This window comes from Eschrichtius robustus, chromosome 15 (assembly GCF_028021215.1).
Source record: "Eschrichtius robustus isolate mEscRob2 chromosome 15, mEscRob2.pri, whole genome shotgun sequence".
Classification (NCBI taxonomy): Eukaryota; Metazoa; Chordata; class Mammalia; order Artiodactyla; family Eschrichtiidae; genus Eschrichtius; species Eschrichtius robustus.
The window spans coordinates 35411357-35429407 of record NC_090838.1 but is presented as its reverse complement, the minus strand read 5'-3'; the positions used below and the strand labels follow the sequence as shown (position 1 = coordinate 35429407).

Sequence of the window (18051 nt, the reverse complement as noted above, 5' to 3'; positions counted from 1 at the left end):
AGAAGCCCGCGCATCGCAACGAAGACCCAGCACAGCCAAAAATAAATAAAATTAAAAATAAATTTAAAAAGTAAATATATATATAAAAAAATAACCACTAGACATATAGGACTAGAAGGTAGAGGGGGGAATGGGTCAAAGAAAACTTAGTCAAAAGTCAGGTGTAGTGGACATGGTTCACTACCTTCCAAGCATCATTTCCCACCTCCCAGTCATGAGCCAGAGTTTTATGTGAATATCTCACACCACCCCCCATGGCCACAGACTTTGGGGGAAGCCAACTCTGCCTCCAGCTTCAAGCACAAATCTTAATTTGAATAAGTCAATCAGATTATCACTCCCTTCACTCCAGTAATTGGTTCAGGTTGGGGCACGTGAAACTTGTATTGCCAGTAAACACACCTGGTTCTCACTTGGGGGCAATTTTGCCCCCCAGGGACATTTGGCAATGTCTGGAGACATTTTTCGTTGTCCCAACTGGGGGAGAGATACTGGCATCTAGTGGGGAGAAGCCATGAATGTGCTAAACATCCTACAATGCAAAGGACAGCCCCCTACAAAAATTATCCACCCAAAATGTCAATGGTGCCAAGGTTGAGAACCCCTCATCTAAAAGAAAAGCTATGGATAGTTTCTATCTCTTGACCCCTCAGGGAATCAGCCTTGGGATGAAGCTCATGCTGCAGTTAGCAGATCTGAGGAACAGAAAGAACCAGGGTCTTTTATGACACCACTAGTTCACAAGCTCATTCTTCCTCTGGGTATCCAGTTATATAAGTCTTTAACTTTCTCTTGGTTAAGCCATTGTTTAACTGGGGTCTCTGTTATTTACACCCATGAGCACCTTGATAAACTAGAACAGAGATAATTTATGTAACAGCAGGTTAGGCTAACAGAAACCTTTAGAACTACATTCTAAGCAGAGAATACACATTCACAAAAACTGACCACAGACTAAGCTGCAAAGGAAATCTTAACACATCCCCACCCAAAAATAATACACAGACCATCTTCACTCACCACAGTGCAATAAAATTAGAAACAATAAACAAAACAAAATGATAGCCGAACAAAAATCAAAACAAAAAGACCCCTCAAACCAACCATATGTCTAGAAAATTTAAAACAAACTTGTAAATAATACAAGTTAAAGAGATAGCAGGGCCAGAACCCAGATTTCCAAATAACCAGTACAGTTCATGATCTAGCCCTTTTATTCATGTTTGTTCTTAAACATTTGCTTAATTATATGAAAGGGAGGGAAAATGGGACAGAGAGACAGAGACAGACCAAGGTGAGCTGGGATAGGGATCGGCTGGAGAAACTAGTTCTGTCCATTGACAGATTGAAGAGATCAGACTGTTAGCAGCCAGACTCAGCAAAACCTGGGAGTATCTACTGGCTTTAGTGACCTGGGCAGGCAACCACCATCTAGGGCAGACCAGAGCCAGGCACCAGCAACCAGGACAGGCTCTGATGAGCTCTGGTCCTAGGGCAGAGACTGCTTCTTGCTCCACGTTGCAAATGAGCTCCTGTGTGCAGAGGGGAGAGCTGGCTGCTGTGAGCTGGTAAGAGCCAGAAACTAGAAGGAACCCATGGATCAATAACTGGGAGGAGTCCAGATGGCTGTGACTAAACAATGCCTGAACACCCAGATAGAATTCGAATTGTTGATTTTCTGAACATTGGAGTCAATGGTGCCCAGCATCTTTTCATATGTCTCTTGGCCATCTTGTATGTCTTCTTTGGAGAAATGTCTATTTAGGTCTTCTGCCCATTTTTTGATTGGGTTGTTTGTTTTGATGATATTAAGCTGCATGTGCTGTTTGTAAATTTTGGAGATGGTTAGCAGGGTGGAAGGGTGGGGGGCAGGGATAGTTAGGGAGTTTGGGATTGACATGTACACACTGCTGTATTTAAAATGGATAACCAAATAACCCAATCAAAAAGGGGGGGAAGATCTAAATAGACATTTCTCCAAAGAAGACATACAAATGGCCAACAAACACACGAAAAGACGCTCAACATCTCTAATTATTAGAGAAATGCAAATCAAAACTGCAATGAGGTACCACCTCACACTGGTCAGAATGGCCATCATCAAAAGATCTACAAACAGTAAACACTGGAGAGGGTGTGGAGAAAAGGGAACCTTCCTACACTGTTGGTGGGAATGTAAATTGGTACAGCCACTGTGGAGAACAGTAGGGAGGTTCCTTATAAAACTGAAAATAGAGCTACCATATGCCCCAGCAATCCCACTCCTAGGCAAATATCCGGAGAAAACCATAATTCGAAAAGATGCATGCACCTGTTGTTCATTGCAGCACTGATTACAATACCAGGATGTGGAAGCAACCTAAATGTCCATTGACAGAGGAACGGATAAAGAAAATGTGGTACATATATACAATGGAACATTACTCAGCCATAAAAAGGAATGAAGCAGTGCCATTTTCAGAGACGTGGATGGGCCTAGAGATTGTCATACAGAGTGAAGTAAGTCAGAAAGAGAAAAAGATCGTATAATATTGCTTATATGTGGAATCTAGAAAAATGGTACAGATGAACTTATTGGCAAAGGAGAAATAGAGTCACAGATGTAGAGAACAAACTTATGGTTATCAAGGGGGGAAGGTGGAGGGGTGGGACAATTTGGGAGATTGGGATTGACATATACACACTACTATGTATAAAACAGATAACTAATGAGAACCTATTGTTTAGCACAGGGAACCCTACTCAATGATCTGTGGTGACCTAAATGGGAAGGAAATCTAAAAAAGAGTGGATATCTGTATACGTATAACTGATTCACTTTGCTATACAGCAGAAACTAACATAACATTGTAAAGCAACTATACTCCAATAAAAATTAATTTAAAAAAATAAAATGGATAACCAACAAGGACCTACAGTATAGCACAGGGAACTCTGCTCAATATTATGCAACAACCTAAATGGGAAAAGAATTTAAAAAAGAAGAGATACATGTATGTGTAGCTGAATTGCTTTGCTGTACACCTGAAACTAACACAACATTGTTAATCAACTATACTCCAATATAAAATAAAAAGTTAAAAAAAATAAAAAATAAAATGCAGAGTAACTGTCATTCTTTTCTTTGAACTACATATCAGAACATCTGTTGGGCTGAAATCATGGAGGTTTTTTTTTCCTTGTAGTGGGAATTCATTCATGCCTTTATCCACCCACCCACCCATCCATCCATTTAACAAACATCCAATCATCTCCTCTGATTACTTGTAGATGAGAAAGACAAAGAATATGGTTTGAGTTATTTTGGTGCCAAATAAGATTCTAGAAAGAAATGCTCAGGAAAAAAAAAAAATCTAAATAAATAACTAAAAAGAAAAAGGAGGGAGAAAGGGGAAGAAAAGGGTAGCGGTACGTGGAGAGGAAACAGGAGGATCCCAGCGGGGGAGGGCAGGAATCTTGTTTGCTATCAGACTGGGGTTTTTTTGTTTTTGTTTTTTTTTCCAAGCTAAAGAATTTATTTTTTCAAAAAAAAAAAATATTTATTACAGAAAATTTAGAAAATACAGATAAGCAGAAATATGAAGAAATCATAACTCAAGGATGACTTGCCAAAATTTTGGCACTTCCAGATTTTTTTCTATGAAAAAATATCTTTAATTCAAACTGCAGGTATTATCTTCAAATACAGTTTTTACTTAATAAAAGTAATTCGTCTGACTGGGTTTTGATTTGCACAAGGAGCCCCTGTGTCTGAGGGTGCTGAGAAAACCCGCCCACCCCAGGCAGCAGGGAGTGGCCAAGATGGGATGGGGGACAGGAGTCCGAGGAGTTTCGTGTTTCCTAAACTCTAGTCTGGATGCTGGTGTCTGGGCTATGTTCCTTCTCCGCCACCCTCACCTCCCTCCTCCAACACACAGGCGCAATCTTCGTAAGAATTCTGAGTCGGGAAAAAAGAGAAGAAAGCACGTGTCCAATCGTCCTTCCCCCTCCTCCGCACCCACACAGGCAAGCATCGGGTCTCCCCGCGCCCCGAGGGTCCCGGGTTAGCGCCTCTTACCCCAGGCTGGAATCGTTAACCCATTAGGTTTGTCTGCCCTCCGCACCCCGGATCCCAGATTCCTGAGGTCCGGGTGCCCGGTTCCTCATCTGTAAAACTCCTCATAAATTGTGGTGTGACTTGAATATGCCCCCAAGACATGAAAGGAGCTGAGAACAGTGCCAGGCACCTTGTCGGTGCTCTGCCCGCCAAGGGGACGGCGCCCCCCAGCCCGGCGCAGCGAGTACCTGTCTTGCGTCCGGGGCTCCCAGCATTGCGCCCCCCGCTGCTCCTCCCGTCCTCTCCCGAACCAGCCACAGGTAGAGCCGAGCAAGCAGCCCCCAAGAAATCTGCGGACTCTGGCCTGACCTCTGTCCTCGTGAAAGGATAGGCGACTAACATCAATCGGGGCCTATGGTGGCCGCTATGCAACCCTGAGATGGCTGTGTTGACATTCCCAGTTTTCAGATGAGGAAACTGAGGCCTCAACCCAGTGCCAGCACCCCTGTATTCAGGCGCCCTGGTTTACAAACCCGCCTTCCCCCCCTTACAGGATTTCTTTGGGGTTTCTCTGGGGCCCAGGCGGAAAGTCTGGGGACAAGGGACCAGGAATGTTCTCGATCCTGTGACTTACGCCTGGATCGGGCGCCCCACTCCGGCGCGGGTGGGCGGGGCGCCCCGGCTGTGCTGCGAGGCTGGGCCAGGCGGCGCGGAGCGCGCGGGGGCTCCAGACCAAAGTCGGAGAGTGGCCACAGCGCGTCACAGGTGGTTGCCCCGCCCTTTGACCCTCGGGATGCTGATTAACCAGGCGGCCAATAGGCGGTCGGGCAGAGGCGCGCCCCTCCGACGGCGCGGAGGACACGGCTCTGGAGCGCGGCTCCTCGGAGGCCATGGAGAGACCCGTGAGAGTGAAGGCTTGGGTGGAGGAGAACCGGGCCTCCTTCCTGCCCCCGGTCTGCAACCAGCTCCTGTGAGTCCCACGCACGCCCCCATCCTCCTGCCCTCTGTCCTCACCTCCTCCTCCTCCATCTGCACCCCTCAACCTCCAGCTCGGAGTTCGTCAACCCAGAAGCTTGCAGAAAGGGGGATGCCATTCTCGCGGTGTTCAGGGAAGGGTGAGGACGGGCTGTTCCGGGTTTCACCACCTTCGTCTGTTCCTCTTTCTGGTGACTGCGTGCTGCCTTGACGTCTGAGGATGGCTGGGTGACGGAGACTAAAGACTTGCCGATGCCAGATGGCAGCCCTGTCCCCCAGGGCTGAGAAACAGCGCTCCAACCCCCACTGACTCTCAGAAATTGGGGGGTGGGGAGGTTGATACCCCAGAATCAATTGTAGAACGGAGGCCTGGGGACAGCCCAATCGTACACCCACACTCCGTTCAGGAAGCTGCAGGCAGAGGGCGAAGTCAGAGGGTCAGCTCCTGCGGGAGGATCTCCATTTGGTGCTCTTCCCAGGCCCCCCTCTGCAGCTGGGCGCACACAGACCCCCACCAGGCCCTCCCTGGCCACCTCTGCCCCAGCACCCAACAGGGCTGACCGTGTCCCAGCACGGTCTTCCTCCGGCAGACCTCTCAGGCCCTCCCCTGTGGACCCGTCACCTCCTTCCCCTTCATTCGCCTGGGTGGCCCGGCCTCGTGTGCTCCCCAGCTCCGGGTTCACAGCCCCGAGTTTGCTGTGTCCGCTGAAAATCTCCAACAGGGCGGCTCCTCAAACCACACAGCTCCAATCACTAACACCTCGACAAGCCGGAGACTGCCAAGTGTTTTCATTTAATTCTCCCAGTAGTCCCATGAGGTGGGATTTTTTTTTTTAATATCTTTATTGGAGCATAATCGCTTTACAATGTTGTGTTAGTTTCTGGTTGTACAACCGTGAGCTGGTTCAGGACCTCTCCCCTCTCATCCACTGCAGGCACCAGAAGCAGCTCAAAATCATGTTCGTCGGGGGTCCCAACACCAGGAAGGACTACCACATCGAGGAGGGTGAGGAGGTAGGCTGTGGACTGCCGCCCACCACCACCGACCCAGCCCTGGGGGAAGGGGACACTTCCCCTGCCAGGGCCAGAGCCTGTGGATGAGAGAGGCTGGTGGTCAGATGACTGATGGGTGAAGGGGACACAACTGAAACCACAGGGTAAAACTGCTGCCTGGAAGTTGTGGGCACCCAGTGACACCCTTGACAGCTCCATCCTCGAGGGAACACTGCTGGGGAAGCCCCGGGAAAGAATCCAGCCTCTGCAGGAGTGAGAGGCTCCAGCTGTTGGGCATCAGCCCCCAGACACAGGGGCCGTCCATGCTCCGGGGGGGCTGATGCCCTGCCCCCCTTGCCCCCAAACCTGAATAATGCAAGATTGGCCTCCAAAATGAGACCCAAATGCTGAGAGGGACCTGGGCGCTCCACTCTGGTCCCAGGAGCCAAGTTCTCCAGGAAGGGCTGGGGCTGGGAGGCCCCCTCCTTATCTAGAGGGCACAAGACACATCAGTTGCTAGGAGCTATTTGATGGAGGGGTGGGCAGGTGGGAGGGGGAATTTGTACTGAATACCCTTTTGTACCTTGAATTTTGAACTGTATTTCTGTACTCTCTACCCCAAAGTAAACAAACAAAAGTAAACTCAAAGAAAAAAAGATGGGCCCCCTTGAGAGGCACGGATGGGTTCCCAGCTATCAGAATCTCTGGTGGCAAAGGTTCAGTATGGGGGGGCCTGACGCTGGGGTTCAAGGCCCGGGGTTCAGCTTGGTCACCAGCCTCCACCCCCCACCACTGGTGTCTCAGCCGCAGCCGGGGACTGGAGGGAACACAGGAGAATCACTTGCTTAACAAGCATTTGCCGAGCACCTAAGGCGTGGGTGAGGGCAGAGCGGGGAGGACCCCTGGCCAGCCAACCCCTCGCCTCTTCCCCTTCCTAGGCCCCGCCCCTCTCCCGCCACCCACTTCTCACAACACACCTCACTGGAGGCCATTTTCCTCTGGAAAAAATCAGCAGGAAAACCAAAACTACAGAGGGAAGATGGGATTGGATTGGGAGTGGCCCCGGTGGGGGAGATGAGGCCGGTTACAGGGTCTTTCCTGCCTGCCTCAGTCAGCCTCAGGCCCCCCCCATCTTGTCTTCCAGAGGCTTCCACCCTGTGAGCCCAGGTCTCAGTGCCCACCTCTCCCGTCTCCCTCCCTCCTTCCTCCCCTTCTTGCCCCCTACCACCTCTGTCCCAGCCCCACCTCAAGGTCTCCCCAAGTGGGTGGGTATCTACTTAGGGGCCCAAACCAAACCCTGACTCAGCTGGGTCGCTGGCGGGTGAGGAGGGCTGGCTTGAGCAGGTGTCCCCACTCTGGAGGGACCCTCAGGTGGCTGGGAGGAATTTGGGAACTCCCATCAATCTGTGATGGCTTGGTCCTACCTGCGGTGGGGGAGAGTGCCAGCCACAGGCCCTGGCAGCCACAGGGCTGAGGGTCAGCAGCCTCTCTGTCCCTGCTTGTCCTCGAATCCGAGGAGAGTCCGGGGGCCAGGCTCCCCCCTGGTGAGGGAAGGGAGTCACTGAGCCGAATTCTCCTCCTGGCTGAACTCAGGCCTCTGCAACAGCCTTTCAGGTGCCCGGGCTCTACCCACCACACACACTCCAGTTACCTGACTCCTTCCCTTGGGGCGCACAGGCGTGAGGGAGCCTGGGCTGGGAGTCAGCTGGACCTGGAGTCTGCCTCTTACCAACCATGTGATTTGGCAGGGCCCATCACATCACCTCTCTGAGACTGTTTCCTCGCAGCTCAGGGGGGACACCGGCCCCTGGCTGGTGGAAGGATGCAGTGCGTGTACGGTATGTGCACAGAGCCTGGCACAGAGCTTAGGTGCTTAATACACATGGGTTCTCTGCACCCTCAGCCCCTCTCTGGCCTCGCCTGCCTGTAAGGCCTTTCCAGGCTGCGGAGGCCAGAATCGATTCAACAGCCAGTACAGTTAATCTTCTAGTTAGCCCCAGGCCCCAAACATCATTTACTTCCAAACAGAGCATCATTCCTTTTGGATTGCCCGTGACTGTTTGGGATTTTCTGCTGTTCAAGATGTGCCCCTCTGCTCCAGGCTGGGCCTGTTCCTCATCACAGGACAGGCCTCTAAAATTCCACTTTTTCTAAGTTGTTTAATGGCCACTAACACCTTGTAGCCTGCCCAGAAAGGGCTTGACTTTGGCCCAGACCATCACTCCAGCCCTGCCGCCCACTCCAGCTTTCCCTGATAGTTGTGGGGCCTAAGGGGTATGACCCCCTCTCTAGAATTCTCTAGGCCTTTCCTCCTCTCCCCATAACCATGGAAGGACACCTCCCACATATACAAACACATAGGGGCTTCCTCCCAGCTAAGGAGGGTTTGGGGGGAGTTTGCAGAATTGCTCCCTAGAAGAGCCTGATAAGTTTTTTCTTATTTGTTTTAAATAATTTGCATGAGTTATTTTTAATAACAAAAGTAAATATTGTTTATTGTAGAAAACGTGCAGAATATAGGAAAGACAAACGTAAATGTGTACCTCACTCATAATCCCACCACTCAGGGATGCCACGGTGAACACTGCCTGGATTATACATGTATGGCTACGTAATTAGAAACCTGCTGGGTGTAGCTCTGCATCTTGCTTTAACATGATAACTTTAGTATTTTCCCATTTTATTAACAGTTATTCAGAGACATCGTTTTTAATGGCTGCATAATGTTCTATATATTGTCTCTATCATAAAATAGTGCCATTTCCCCTATTGCTATTATTAGCATTATTTTTGCTATTCCTTCCATCACTAATATTAATAGCTAGAGGTTGTTGAGTGCTGACTATGTGCTGGGTACCTTTGTGTACAGCATCCTGGGCACACTTCACAGCAACATTCTGAGTAGATACTGTCATTTTATAAATGAGGAAACGAGGCACAGAAAGGCTAACTGAATTGGCCAAAGGTACACGGTGACCTGGCCGAGCTGAGGGCCGGGTGACACTGGATGCTATGCCTTTAACCACCATGTGCTGTGATAAAACAGCCATGTATGGCTGCCATGAGGCAGGTGCATTTCTTAAGATTTTTTTTTTTTTTATGTGGACCATTTTTTTTAAAGTCTGTATTGAATTTGTTACAATATTGCTTCTGTTTTTATGTTTTGGTTTTTTGGCCGCAAGGCATGTGGGATCTTAGCTCCCCGACCAGGGATCGAACCCCTGCACTCCCTGCATTGGAAAGCGAAGTCTTAACCACTGGACCGCCAGGGAAGTTCCGAGCCAGGTGCATTTCTGATTCACTGCAGCCACTTTCCTAGAGATGGAATGACTAGGGCAAGCTGTAAGGCGGCCAACTGTCCTGGTTTTCCCTGGACTTTGACGGTTTCAGCGTGGAAGGTCCTGCATCCCAAGAAACCCTTACAGGGGTGTGAGCGGTGAAGGCTCTTCCTGCCCTTTGCCACATTGCCCTTCAGAGGGGTTGTGTCAGCTTGTCCTCGTGTCAGACCGTAAAGCCACATTTCTCTAGTTTCCCTGAGCTCACTTGATTTCTCTTAGTAGACTCTGGGACAAGAACCTCTATCTCCTCTAACTCCTTACACGATAGTAATAATTATTATTAATAACACCCCTTCAACTATTTGGCTGGGGCTCTTAACACCCGTGCAATGTGTGACTGGTAAAGAGAACATGTGTCTTCCTCTTCCTCCTCCCAGTGCCATGGGTAATCTCAGTAAACACATTAATTAGGGACTTAGGATGGAATAGGAAAATGCAGTAGGAGCCCTGCAGCACCCGCTCCCCGCCCCAGGGAGACAGCAGGAGGCGAGTGCTTCCATCCCCAGAGCCCCCAATTCATCCCAGCTTCCAGCATCAAGTCCACCATTTACATGGCCATTTATGTGTCCAGTCGACCTCCAGAGGGATTTGGACCAGCATAGCCCCATTCCAGGGCATCACTGTGGCCAGAGGAGCTAGCACTGGCTCCAGAGCTACACTCAGACTCAGGTCCAAACTGCTGCTCCAGGACTAACTGTGTGACCTTAGGCAAGTGGCTTCACTCTCTGAGCCTCAGTTTCCCTTTTTTCTTTTCTGCAGAATGGGGCTAATAGTATTTTTGGAGGTTGTCACAAAGATTTCTGATAATGTACAGGCATACCTAAGAGATATTGCAGGTTCGGTTCCAGACCACTGAAAGAGAGCAAATATTGCAATAAAGTGAGTCACATGAATTTTTTGGTTCTCCACTGCATGTAAAAGTTATGTTTACACTATACTGTAGTCGATTAAGTGTGCAATAGCATTATGTCTAAAAAAACAGTATACATACCTTAACTTAGAAATAATACTGTTGGGAAAATGGCACCAATAGATTTGCTCAATGCAGGGTTGCCACAAACCTTCAATTAAAAAAAAAAAGCAGTATCTGGGAAGCGCAATAAAGTGCAGCACAATAAAACAAGGCCTGCCTGTATAGGAAAGTGCTTGCCCAGCCCCTGGGACGCAGTAAATGGGTGGTTCTCCTTACCTGGCTGATGGGTCCCTGAATTGTCCACTAAGCATCTCAGCCAGCCTCCTGCCCTCAAGCCAGACACCAACTGTTATGTCCTGGGTACTTTGGTCATCACTTTAATGTCAAGGTATGATCCTCATGTGTCCCCAGCCCTTTTATCTGTGGCCTGTCTCAGGGGAGGCTGGGGCCTCACGCGAGAGTGACCAAGGTGCTCGTGAACTCTGAGGCCTTCAGGAAGTTCCTCAGGTTTCCTGGTCAGAACTCAGGCCAAAGACCTGGAGGAGGGACTGGGGAGGGTCCAAGCCTGTCTGCTGTCCTTTGCCACAGGTGTTTTACCAGCTGGAAGGCGACATGCTTCTCCAAGTCCTGGAGCAAGGGAAACACCGTGATGTGGTCATTCGGCAGGGAGAGGTGAGGCTGGGCCCCAGAACAGGACCCCAGCATGTCCACTCTCCTGGCTTTCGTGGCGGTCTTGTGCTCCCAGCCTTTTCCTGCCCTCCTACCTGCCCAACCTGCCTCGGCCCCGTCCTCAGGCACTTCCTCCTCGAGGCTGTCCATCTCAGCACAGCCTGACATCCCCTCTAGTTCCTGGGTGGAGGCTTGGCAGAGAGTGGGCTGGGCTGTGGTCAGCTGGAGAGGCCTGGGACACTGCAGCACTGAGGCCTCCGTGGGGGGCTGGCACCTTGTCCCCACCCCTGCAGATCTTCCTCCTGCCCGCTGGGGTCCCCCACTCTCCACAGAGGTTTGCCAACACAGTGGGGCTGGTGATTGAGCGCAGGCGGCTGAAAACGGAGCTAGATGCGCTCAGGTAAATGGGCCTGGTCTGGGGGTCTGGGGGTCTGGCACAGAGCTGGGGGGGAAGCAGCAGGATCCTCGACAGACCCAAGAAAGCCACTCAGCCACCACTGAGAGGGTTGGTGGCAATGGAGACCCTGCATTTGCTGGCTGATGGGGAGGGATTGGGGCAGGTGGTAGGGTGGGTCTGATGATGCTGGGGAGGCGGGGTGTTCTCTGTGACCCCCCTGGGAGCCCATCAGCCTGACACCTTCTGGCTGGGCCCAGAACATGTGGGCTCTTAGTTCCCCGACCAGGGAATGAACCCACGCCCCCTGCAGTGGAAGCGTGGAGTCTTAACCACTGGACCGCCAGGGAAGACCTAGAACCTGTGCTTTCTGCACTGAGGTCTGCTGGGGAAGGGCAGAGGGATGGTTGCCAAAGTCAAACCCTCCTGGCCCAGGGCAGCCCGGAACAGTGCTGCTTCTCCCAGCCTCCCACCCCAGAGCTGAGTCTCCGCCAATGCGCCCCTCTGCTTGTTTCTTGTTTCTCTACCCCAGCTCATTCCACACCCAGCGCTGACATTTGAATAACACTTACTACGTGCTGGGCACCGCTTTATGTGTATTTATTCCTTTAACCCTCACAATGATCCTAGCCGGTGGGTACCGTTATGTACTTCACAGATGAAGAAACTGGGCCCAGGGAAGTTGAGTTTGCTAGAAAGTGGCTGAGCTGGCATTATAGAGAAATATGAAGTTACGGCCGGGACAGCCTAGATGGGAGTGTGAGTAAACACCAAGGAGGGGATGAATATGGGTGCAGAGATGGGTGCTCTGTTTCTATAGCAGGTTTCTAGAACAGAGTTCCCATCTTGTTCCATTCAGTCACCCGATTATTATCCTCTGAAAGGAGGACTCAGCCTGTGGTTCAGGGGGACCCAGATTTTTCCAAAAGCTAAGCTATTTTTTTATATTTTTTAACTAAGAAAATTAAAATTTCCCAGCAAGTTACTGATATCAGAAAACTTTGTTATAATGGACATTTAAAAAATGTCCACATCTTCTGTTATAATGGACATTTTAAAAATTCTTCCCTTTTTTTCTAATTACCAAAGTCATACACGTTCAATCTTGAAATCTGGAAAAGTGCAAGAAAGCAAAATGAACAAAATTAAAATGACTTGTCAGGTAAAGGGTAAATTTGATAGCATGTGAATGATATCTCAATAAAACAAAATAAAGAGAAGACAAGTAGAAAAAAGTCATCCCGCCAATGAAAGCTAACAAAGCACTTAGACGTCCATCTCATCTTTTTTCTATGCATATCTACACCTTACAACGTTGCAGTCTTATTGCAAGCATGGGTTTGAGTTTTGCTTTTTTTTTTTTACATAAAAAAACTCATGAGTATCTCTCATACTATTAAATGCTTTGCAAAAAACGCCATGTTAATGACTGCATACTAATCTACTGCAGAATAGTCTGTTGTAGAAATAGCTGCCTGGCCTTAAATTCGAAAATAAATTTTTCACATGGGGCTTTATATGGGGAGTCTTCAGTGATGGAGAGGACGGCGTCTTCAGTAACACTTTTACAGCAAATTCAATAACAGATTTCATCTGGCTGCTTTTGACCTTTAATAAAAGCCAGGGGCTCAACATTAAAATGCCACTCTGAAGGCAGTTCCTGGAGGGCATCGAGGTCCAGTTATGAGGCTTTCCAGTGGCCAGCTCCATCCCAGGATAGAACTTAGGGTGTCAGGCGGGGTGGATGCACTGTGTGTCTGTAAACCATCGCCCATAAGCGGGACCACTTCTCTTTCTCAGGAGGAGCCGAAGAGCAGAGCTGGCCTGGCACTGGGAGCTAAGCTTGGGGGTTAGGCATTCAGTCAGTAGATGTGCCGCACACACAGGGCCCTGAGGCCCAGCCCCGGTCTGCCCCGCGCTCCTCAGGCCAGTGGAGCTGCACGCCAGGCCAGGCTGGGGGCCTGGGTGGGCTTCAGGGAGTCTACTAGAGGCTCTGTGTACAGGCGTATGGACCTTCCTCCAGAGAAGAGGCACAGCGCTTTGCTCCAGTTCTCAGAGCCATCCATGACCCCAAAAGAAGGACCCCCTCATCTGGGGGACGTCTTCAGCACGTTGGTTCCTTAAGGTTCCCTGTGCTCTGACCTAGAGTGCCAGCACACTAGGGCCCGGATCAGGCTCAGCCTCAGCTTCCCCTTTTGGAAAAGCATTTGCCACTGATGCTGTGTTTCTAAGACTGTCTCCAGTCGGCCCTGCTTCTGCCACTTACAGGCTGTGTAATCCCTGCCAAGTTGCCCAGCTTCTCCCTGAACCTTGGAGTTCTATCTACTTTGTAAATGGTCACGTTTGGGGAACCAGGAAGAGCTATGGGAATGGGGTCGATAATAGCCCACCCACGTTGGGGCCACACAGGGGCTCCTGGGAGAGCCGAGTGTGGGTGAGCGTGCGTTGGCCACTAGGTTGCGCTAACAGGATGGAGCAGGCCGTCAGCTCTGTAGGGCCAGCCCGGGCCCGGCCAATCACAAGCAGAGCCAGGCCTGAGGGAGGCTGCCCTGAGGACGTCCAGGTGGGGAGCTGGGTGCCCGCTTTTTGTTCTGGCAGGTACTACATAGGCGACACCACTGACGTCCTGTTTGAGAAGTGGTTCTACTGCGAGGATCTCGGCACACAGTTGGCCCCCATCATCCAGGAGTGAGCCCCCAGCCCAGCCCCTGCCCCTCGCTCTCCTGAGGCCCCATGCTCTGGCTGGGGAGAGCAGACCCAGCCCAGCAGTGCTCCTCGGCAGTACCTGCCAGCCTGGAGCCATCAAGCCCAGGATTTAGGGAGAAAGTCTGCCCCTCCCCAGGGTGGGAAGCCCCCTGGGGAGGGGAGGGAAAGGATGGAGGATATACAACAAATTGTGTGAGGGCACCATGAGTGTGTGTGGGCTCCTGCACCCCGGAGTGTATGAGTGTGTGTGTGTGCGTGCGCGCGCACGTGTGTGTGTGTCTCACTAGCCACTACTCTTCCCCCTTTGTGCCTGCAGGTTCCTTAGCTCTGAGCAGCACAGAACAGGAAAACCCAACCCTGGTAAGGCGACTAGGAACCATCTTTCTCCCCTTCCCCCTCCCTCCCTCCCTCCTTTTCCAGAGAAGGGTGGGTCTTGGCTCTGGGTACCAGGGAGTCTCCTTTTGAGTACTCTGCCCTGTACTCAAGGCACAAGAAGATGGCACCAAATAGTACCCCCCATGGCTGCTTGGTCCTTGAGCTGGAGCCAGAGCCCATTTCAGCGACTGGGAGCTGGGACCCCTGGGAACTGGGCCCTCTGGGGCGGGGCCGGTGGGGCCAGAGGACGCTGACCCCAGCTGTGCTGTGGGTGCAGACCAGCTGCTCAAGGAACCGCCATTCCCCCTGAGCACACGGTCCGTCATGGAGCCCATGTCCCTGGAGGCCTGGCTGGATGGCCACCGCAAGGAGCTGCACGCTGGCATACCCCTCAGCCTGTTTGGGGACACCTATGAGACCCAGGTAACACAGCCCTGGGCCACCCAGGGCATCTGCCCAGCAGCCCCGGGAGATGGGAACTAATTACACATGGACACACACACACACACACACACACACACACACTCACATGCCAGTTTTGGAGGTTGTGGACACAAGCATAGGTCTTCTTGTTTCCTCCCTGACTCCTAGAATGATGGCTTTGCTGTGAGTGGAAGCCCATGGAGGCTATGTGGTCCCCAGCAATCTTTCTTTGCCTTCGGAGTAGGGGGTTGCCCCGTCCACTGAGAGATTCCTGGGGGTCTGGGGTCATCTCCCTGCCAGGATTTTCTGGGCCTTTGGCCAGTCATAGCCTTGGCAGCCAGAAGGGAAAGAGATATTTGGGGGTGAGGGTTGGGTGGAGAGTTGCACAGAGAGAGACCCAAACCAGGCTCGCCTCCTTCCATTCAACATTTATTGAGTGCCTATTATGTTTCAGGCTTTAGTAAGAAAATAAGATAGAGTCACTGTCTCAGAGAGTGTATGGTCTAGTAAATGGAGAAGTTAATCAACAATTGCCACGATCATGTGATACATTCTTTGGTAGAGAAGCTACAGGAAGCCATAGGAGGATAAAGGAAGAACCAGGCTGTGAGGGAAGTCAGGGACGACTTCCTGGAGGAGGTGATATACAAGCTGAGTTTTAAAGCTATTGTAGGAGTTTGCAAAAGGAAGAAAGGGAGATGGAGAGCCCATTCCAGGTGAAGGAGAAGCCTGAGCAAAGGCATGGAGGCTTGAAACAGGCTGACATTGCAAACAGCTGAGGTTGGGGAACCAGGACAGGGGAGTGGGGGCAGCAGATTCAATTGGTAGATGGCCAAAGTAGCAGGCAGTGCCCACGTGCTAGCGGCTCTCCTGGGCTGGGCAAGGTGCAAGGACGAATCCTGGAAACAAGAGAGCTTCACCCAAGTGCTGAAGCGGGGAGCAGGGGGGTGACCAGGCTACAGTGGTGTTTCAGAAAGATCACTGTAGCCTGTGTGAGGACTGGATCAGGAGGGCAAGTGTGGCGACGAGGAGACCTGCCAGGAGGCTCACGTTCACTTGTGCTTTACCGTTTGCCACTGGTACATCCCTTGGAGTTTGAATTAGATACCCCCGTGGAGGGATGATCACTGGATGCAGACCTGCCCTAAAAGGCCCAGCCAGCCGAGCCCTGAGCTTACACAGGGCTGTGAGAGCCGGTGCGCCCCACCAAGCCCCTCCCACCCCATTCTTTCACACCCCTCCTTCTCCCTGCTTCAGTTCACTCCAGCCAATATCTACTGAGTCCCACTCTGGGCCGGTGGGAGCGTGGCCTGCACAGCAGCTGTGGGCTTCCGGGCTGATGCAGGTCAGAGCTGCTCAGCCTCCCTCTCGCTCTCATTCATCCCCTCCCATCTCCCTCCTCCTCCTTAGGCCAGACTCCTAACCTCTCACAAGGAAGGGAGGTGGGCATCCTCTGGGGAGTTCATGTGTGTGTGCTACGTGCGTCTGCACTGTGCCATGTACACACATGTGCCTCTCCAAGGCCAGGTCTCTGCTCCGCACCTGGAAATGAGGCTGTGTCGCGGGCCCCATCCCTGCCCCACGCAGGCCTGGTGTCTCGGGGCCAGGTTCAAGGCCATCTCCCACGTGGGGCAGGATGCGCCGGAAAGCTCTGTGTCACTTCCCCCCAGGTGATGGTCCGTGGACAAGGCAGCAGCGAAGGCCCGAGACAGGACGTGGACGTCTGGCTGTGGCAGTTGGCAAGTGGGCCCGGGGGCGGGGCGGTGGGGGCACAGCCTCCTGCCTGCGCTTGAGGACCAGGCTGCTCCTGGGGTGCCCATGGCCCGGACCAGCTCCTGGGCCTCCTTGCCAAGGCTGACTCAGGGACGCTCGGACAGGCGCCGTGGCCTGACAGCCTCCATTTGCTTCTCCTACTCCTCTTTCCTAGGAGGGCTCCTCGGTGGTGACGATGGAAGGACAGCGCCTGAGCCTGACCCCCGATGACAGCCTCCTGGTGCCAGCTGGGACCGCGTGAGTACCCGGGGAGGATTTACCCCCAACTGTGGGACTGCCCACCTTTCCCTGGGATCCCAGCCTTGTCTGAGCCCCGCCTACCTGCGTCGCCACAGGTATAGCTGGGAACGAGGGCAAGGCTCCACGGCCCTGTCTGTGACTCAGGACCCTGCCCGCAAGAAGCCCCTGGGGTGACTGATCCTCATGCTGCGGGCCCAGAGCAGCCACAGGGTGCCCCCGAGCGCCACCCCTGCCAAGTAACTCTCCCAGCCCCACCGCTTCTACGTGCACTGCTGCCGAGTGACTCAGCGTCTCCCGGGCCGGGTCCTGGACACCACTGTCATCCATCCTCCTCCTGTCCTCTCCAGGACGCCAGGTTCCTGGGGGCCGTAGCTCCCCTTCTCCCCTAACAGCCTTCAGCCCACTGCCGTGCAGGGTTCTGCCGGGTGGACAGCCCCCTGAGGCCAGGGTCCTCTCCATCCCTCTGTCCACAGGCTCAGCGCAGCACTTGCCTGCTGCCGAGAAGGTCCTCAGTAAAGGCTTCCTGACAGGCACCTACGGGTCTGCGCACACACGGCCTGTGATCTTTGGCAGACACCTGGTGCTCCCATGACTGTGTGTGTGTGCGGGGCGGGGAGGGAGATCTGGAGCACTGGGTGACCGTGGACCTTGTGGAGGGTCTGTGACCGGGTTCCCCTGCTTGTAGAGAAGCGCTCATGCTGTGTGTGTGGCCCCTCCATGCGAGCTCCTATGCCTGTCCTGGGGCACAGCTGATGTTGTCCCTCTGCCTCTTTCTCTTTCTCACTTACTCTTTTTACATAACTTTAAAATATAGCATCTGTTGAGGTTTCTCTCCCCAGTAACTGAAGTGACTTGTGCTCATTGTAGAAAACGTAGAAATACTAAAAACACAAAATCCCCCCAGCTGGAGTTAACCACAGTTAATACACAAAGATTGTGATGAGCCTTCAGAAGGGCGTAAAGCTGTTCAGGGGCTTGGCAGCAGTGGGGAGGGCTGTCTGGCCTCCTCCCCCTTCTCCCCCCTGCTATGTACAGGCCCCCGTGGGGTCCAGGAGTGCTGGGAGCCCCGGATGCAGCAGTGGGTAGAGGCGAATCATGCAACCTGCAGAGGGAGATCCGGGCTCGGTTTCATGGGGCTTCAATGAGAAGTTGGTGAGGGGTCGCACGTGGGGGGAGCTGAAGCTGGATCTGGATGAAACAGGTCCCTGGGTAGAGT

The 18051-nt window shown here is 52.1% G+C and overlaps 1 protein-coding gene across 2 annotated transcripts; it reads left to right on the top strand.

Annotated features, from left to right (window-relative positions):
* The first annotated feature begins 4878 nt into the window (after positions 1-4878).
* On the top strand, positions 4879-17673 carry HAAO (3-hydroxyanthranilate 3,4-dioxygenase). 2 transcript variants are annotated; one of them, XM_068564810.1, is made up of 11 exons: positions 4879-5006; positions 5734-5829; positions 5947-6025; positions 10844-10927; positions 11218-11324; positions 13917-14006; positions 14341-14384; positions 14677-14822; positions 16493-16561; positions 16750-16832; positions 16931-17673. In XM_068564810.1, the coding sequence occupies exons 1-11, from the start codon at positions 4927-4929 to the stop codon at positions 17007-17009; spliced, it is 957 nt and encodes a 318-aa protein (XP_068420911.1). In that variant the 5' UTR covers positions 4879-4926; the 3' UTR covers positions 17010-17673. The 2 variants fall into 2 exon arrangements, with proteins under 2 accessions (XP_068420911.1, XP_068420912.1); XM_068564811.1 differs by lacking the exon at positions 5734-5829.
* Positions 17674-18051: the final 378 nt, after the last annotated feature.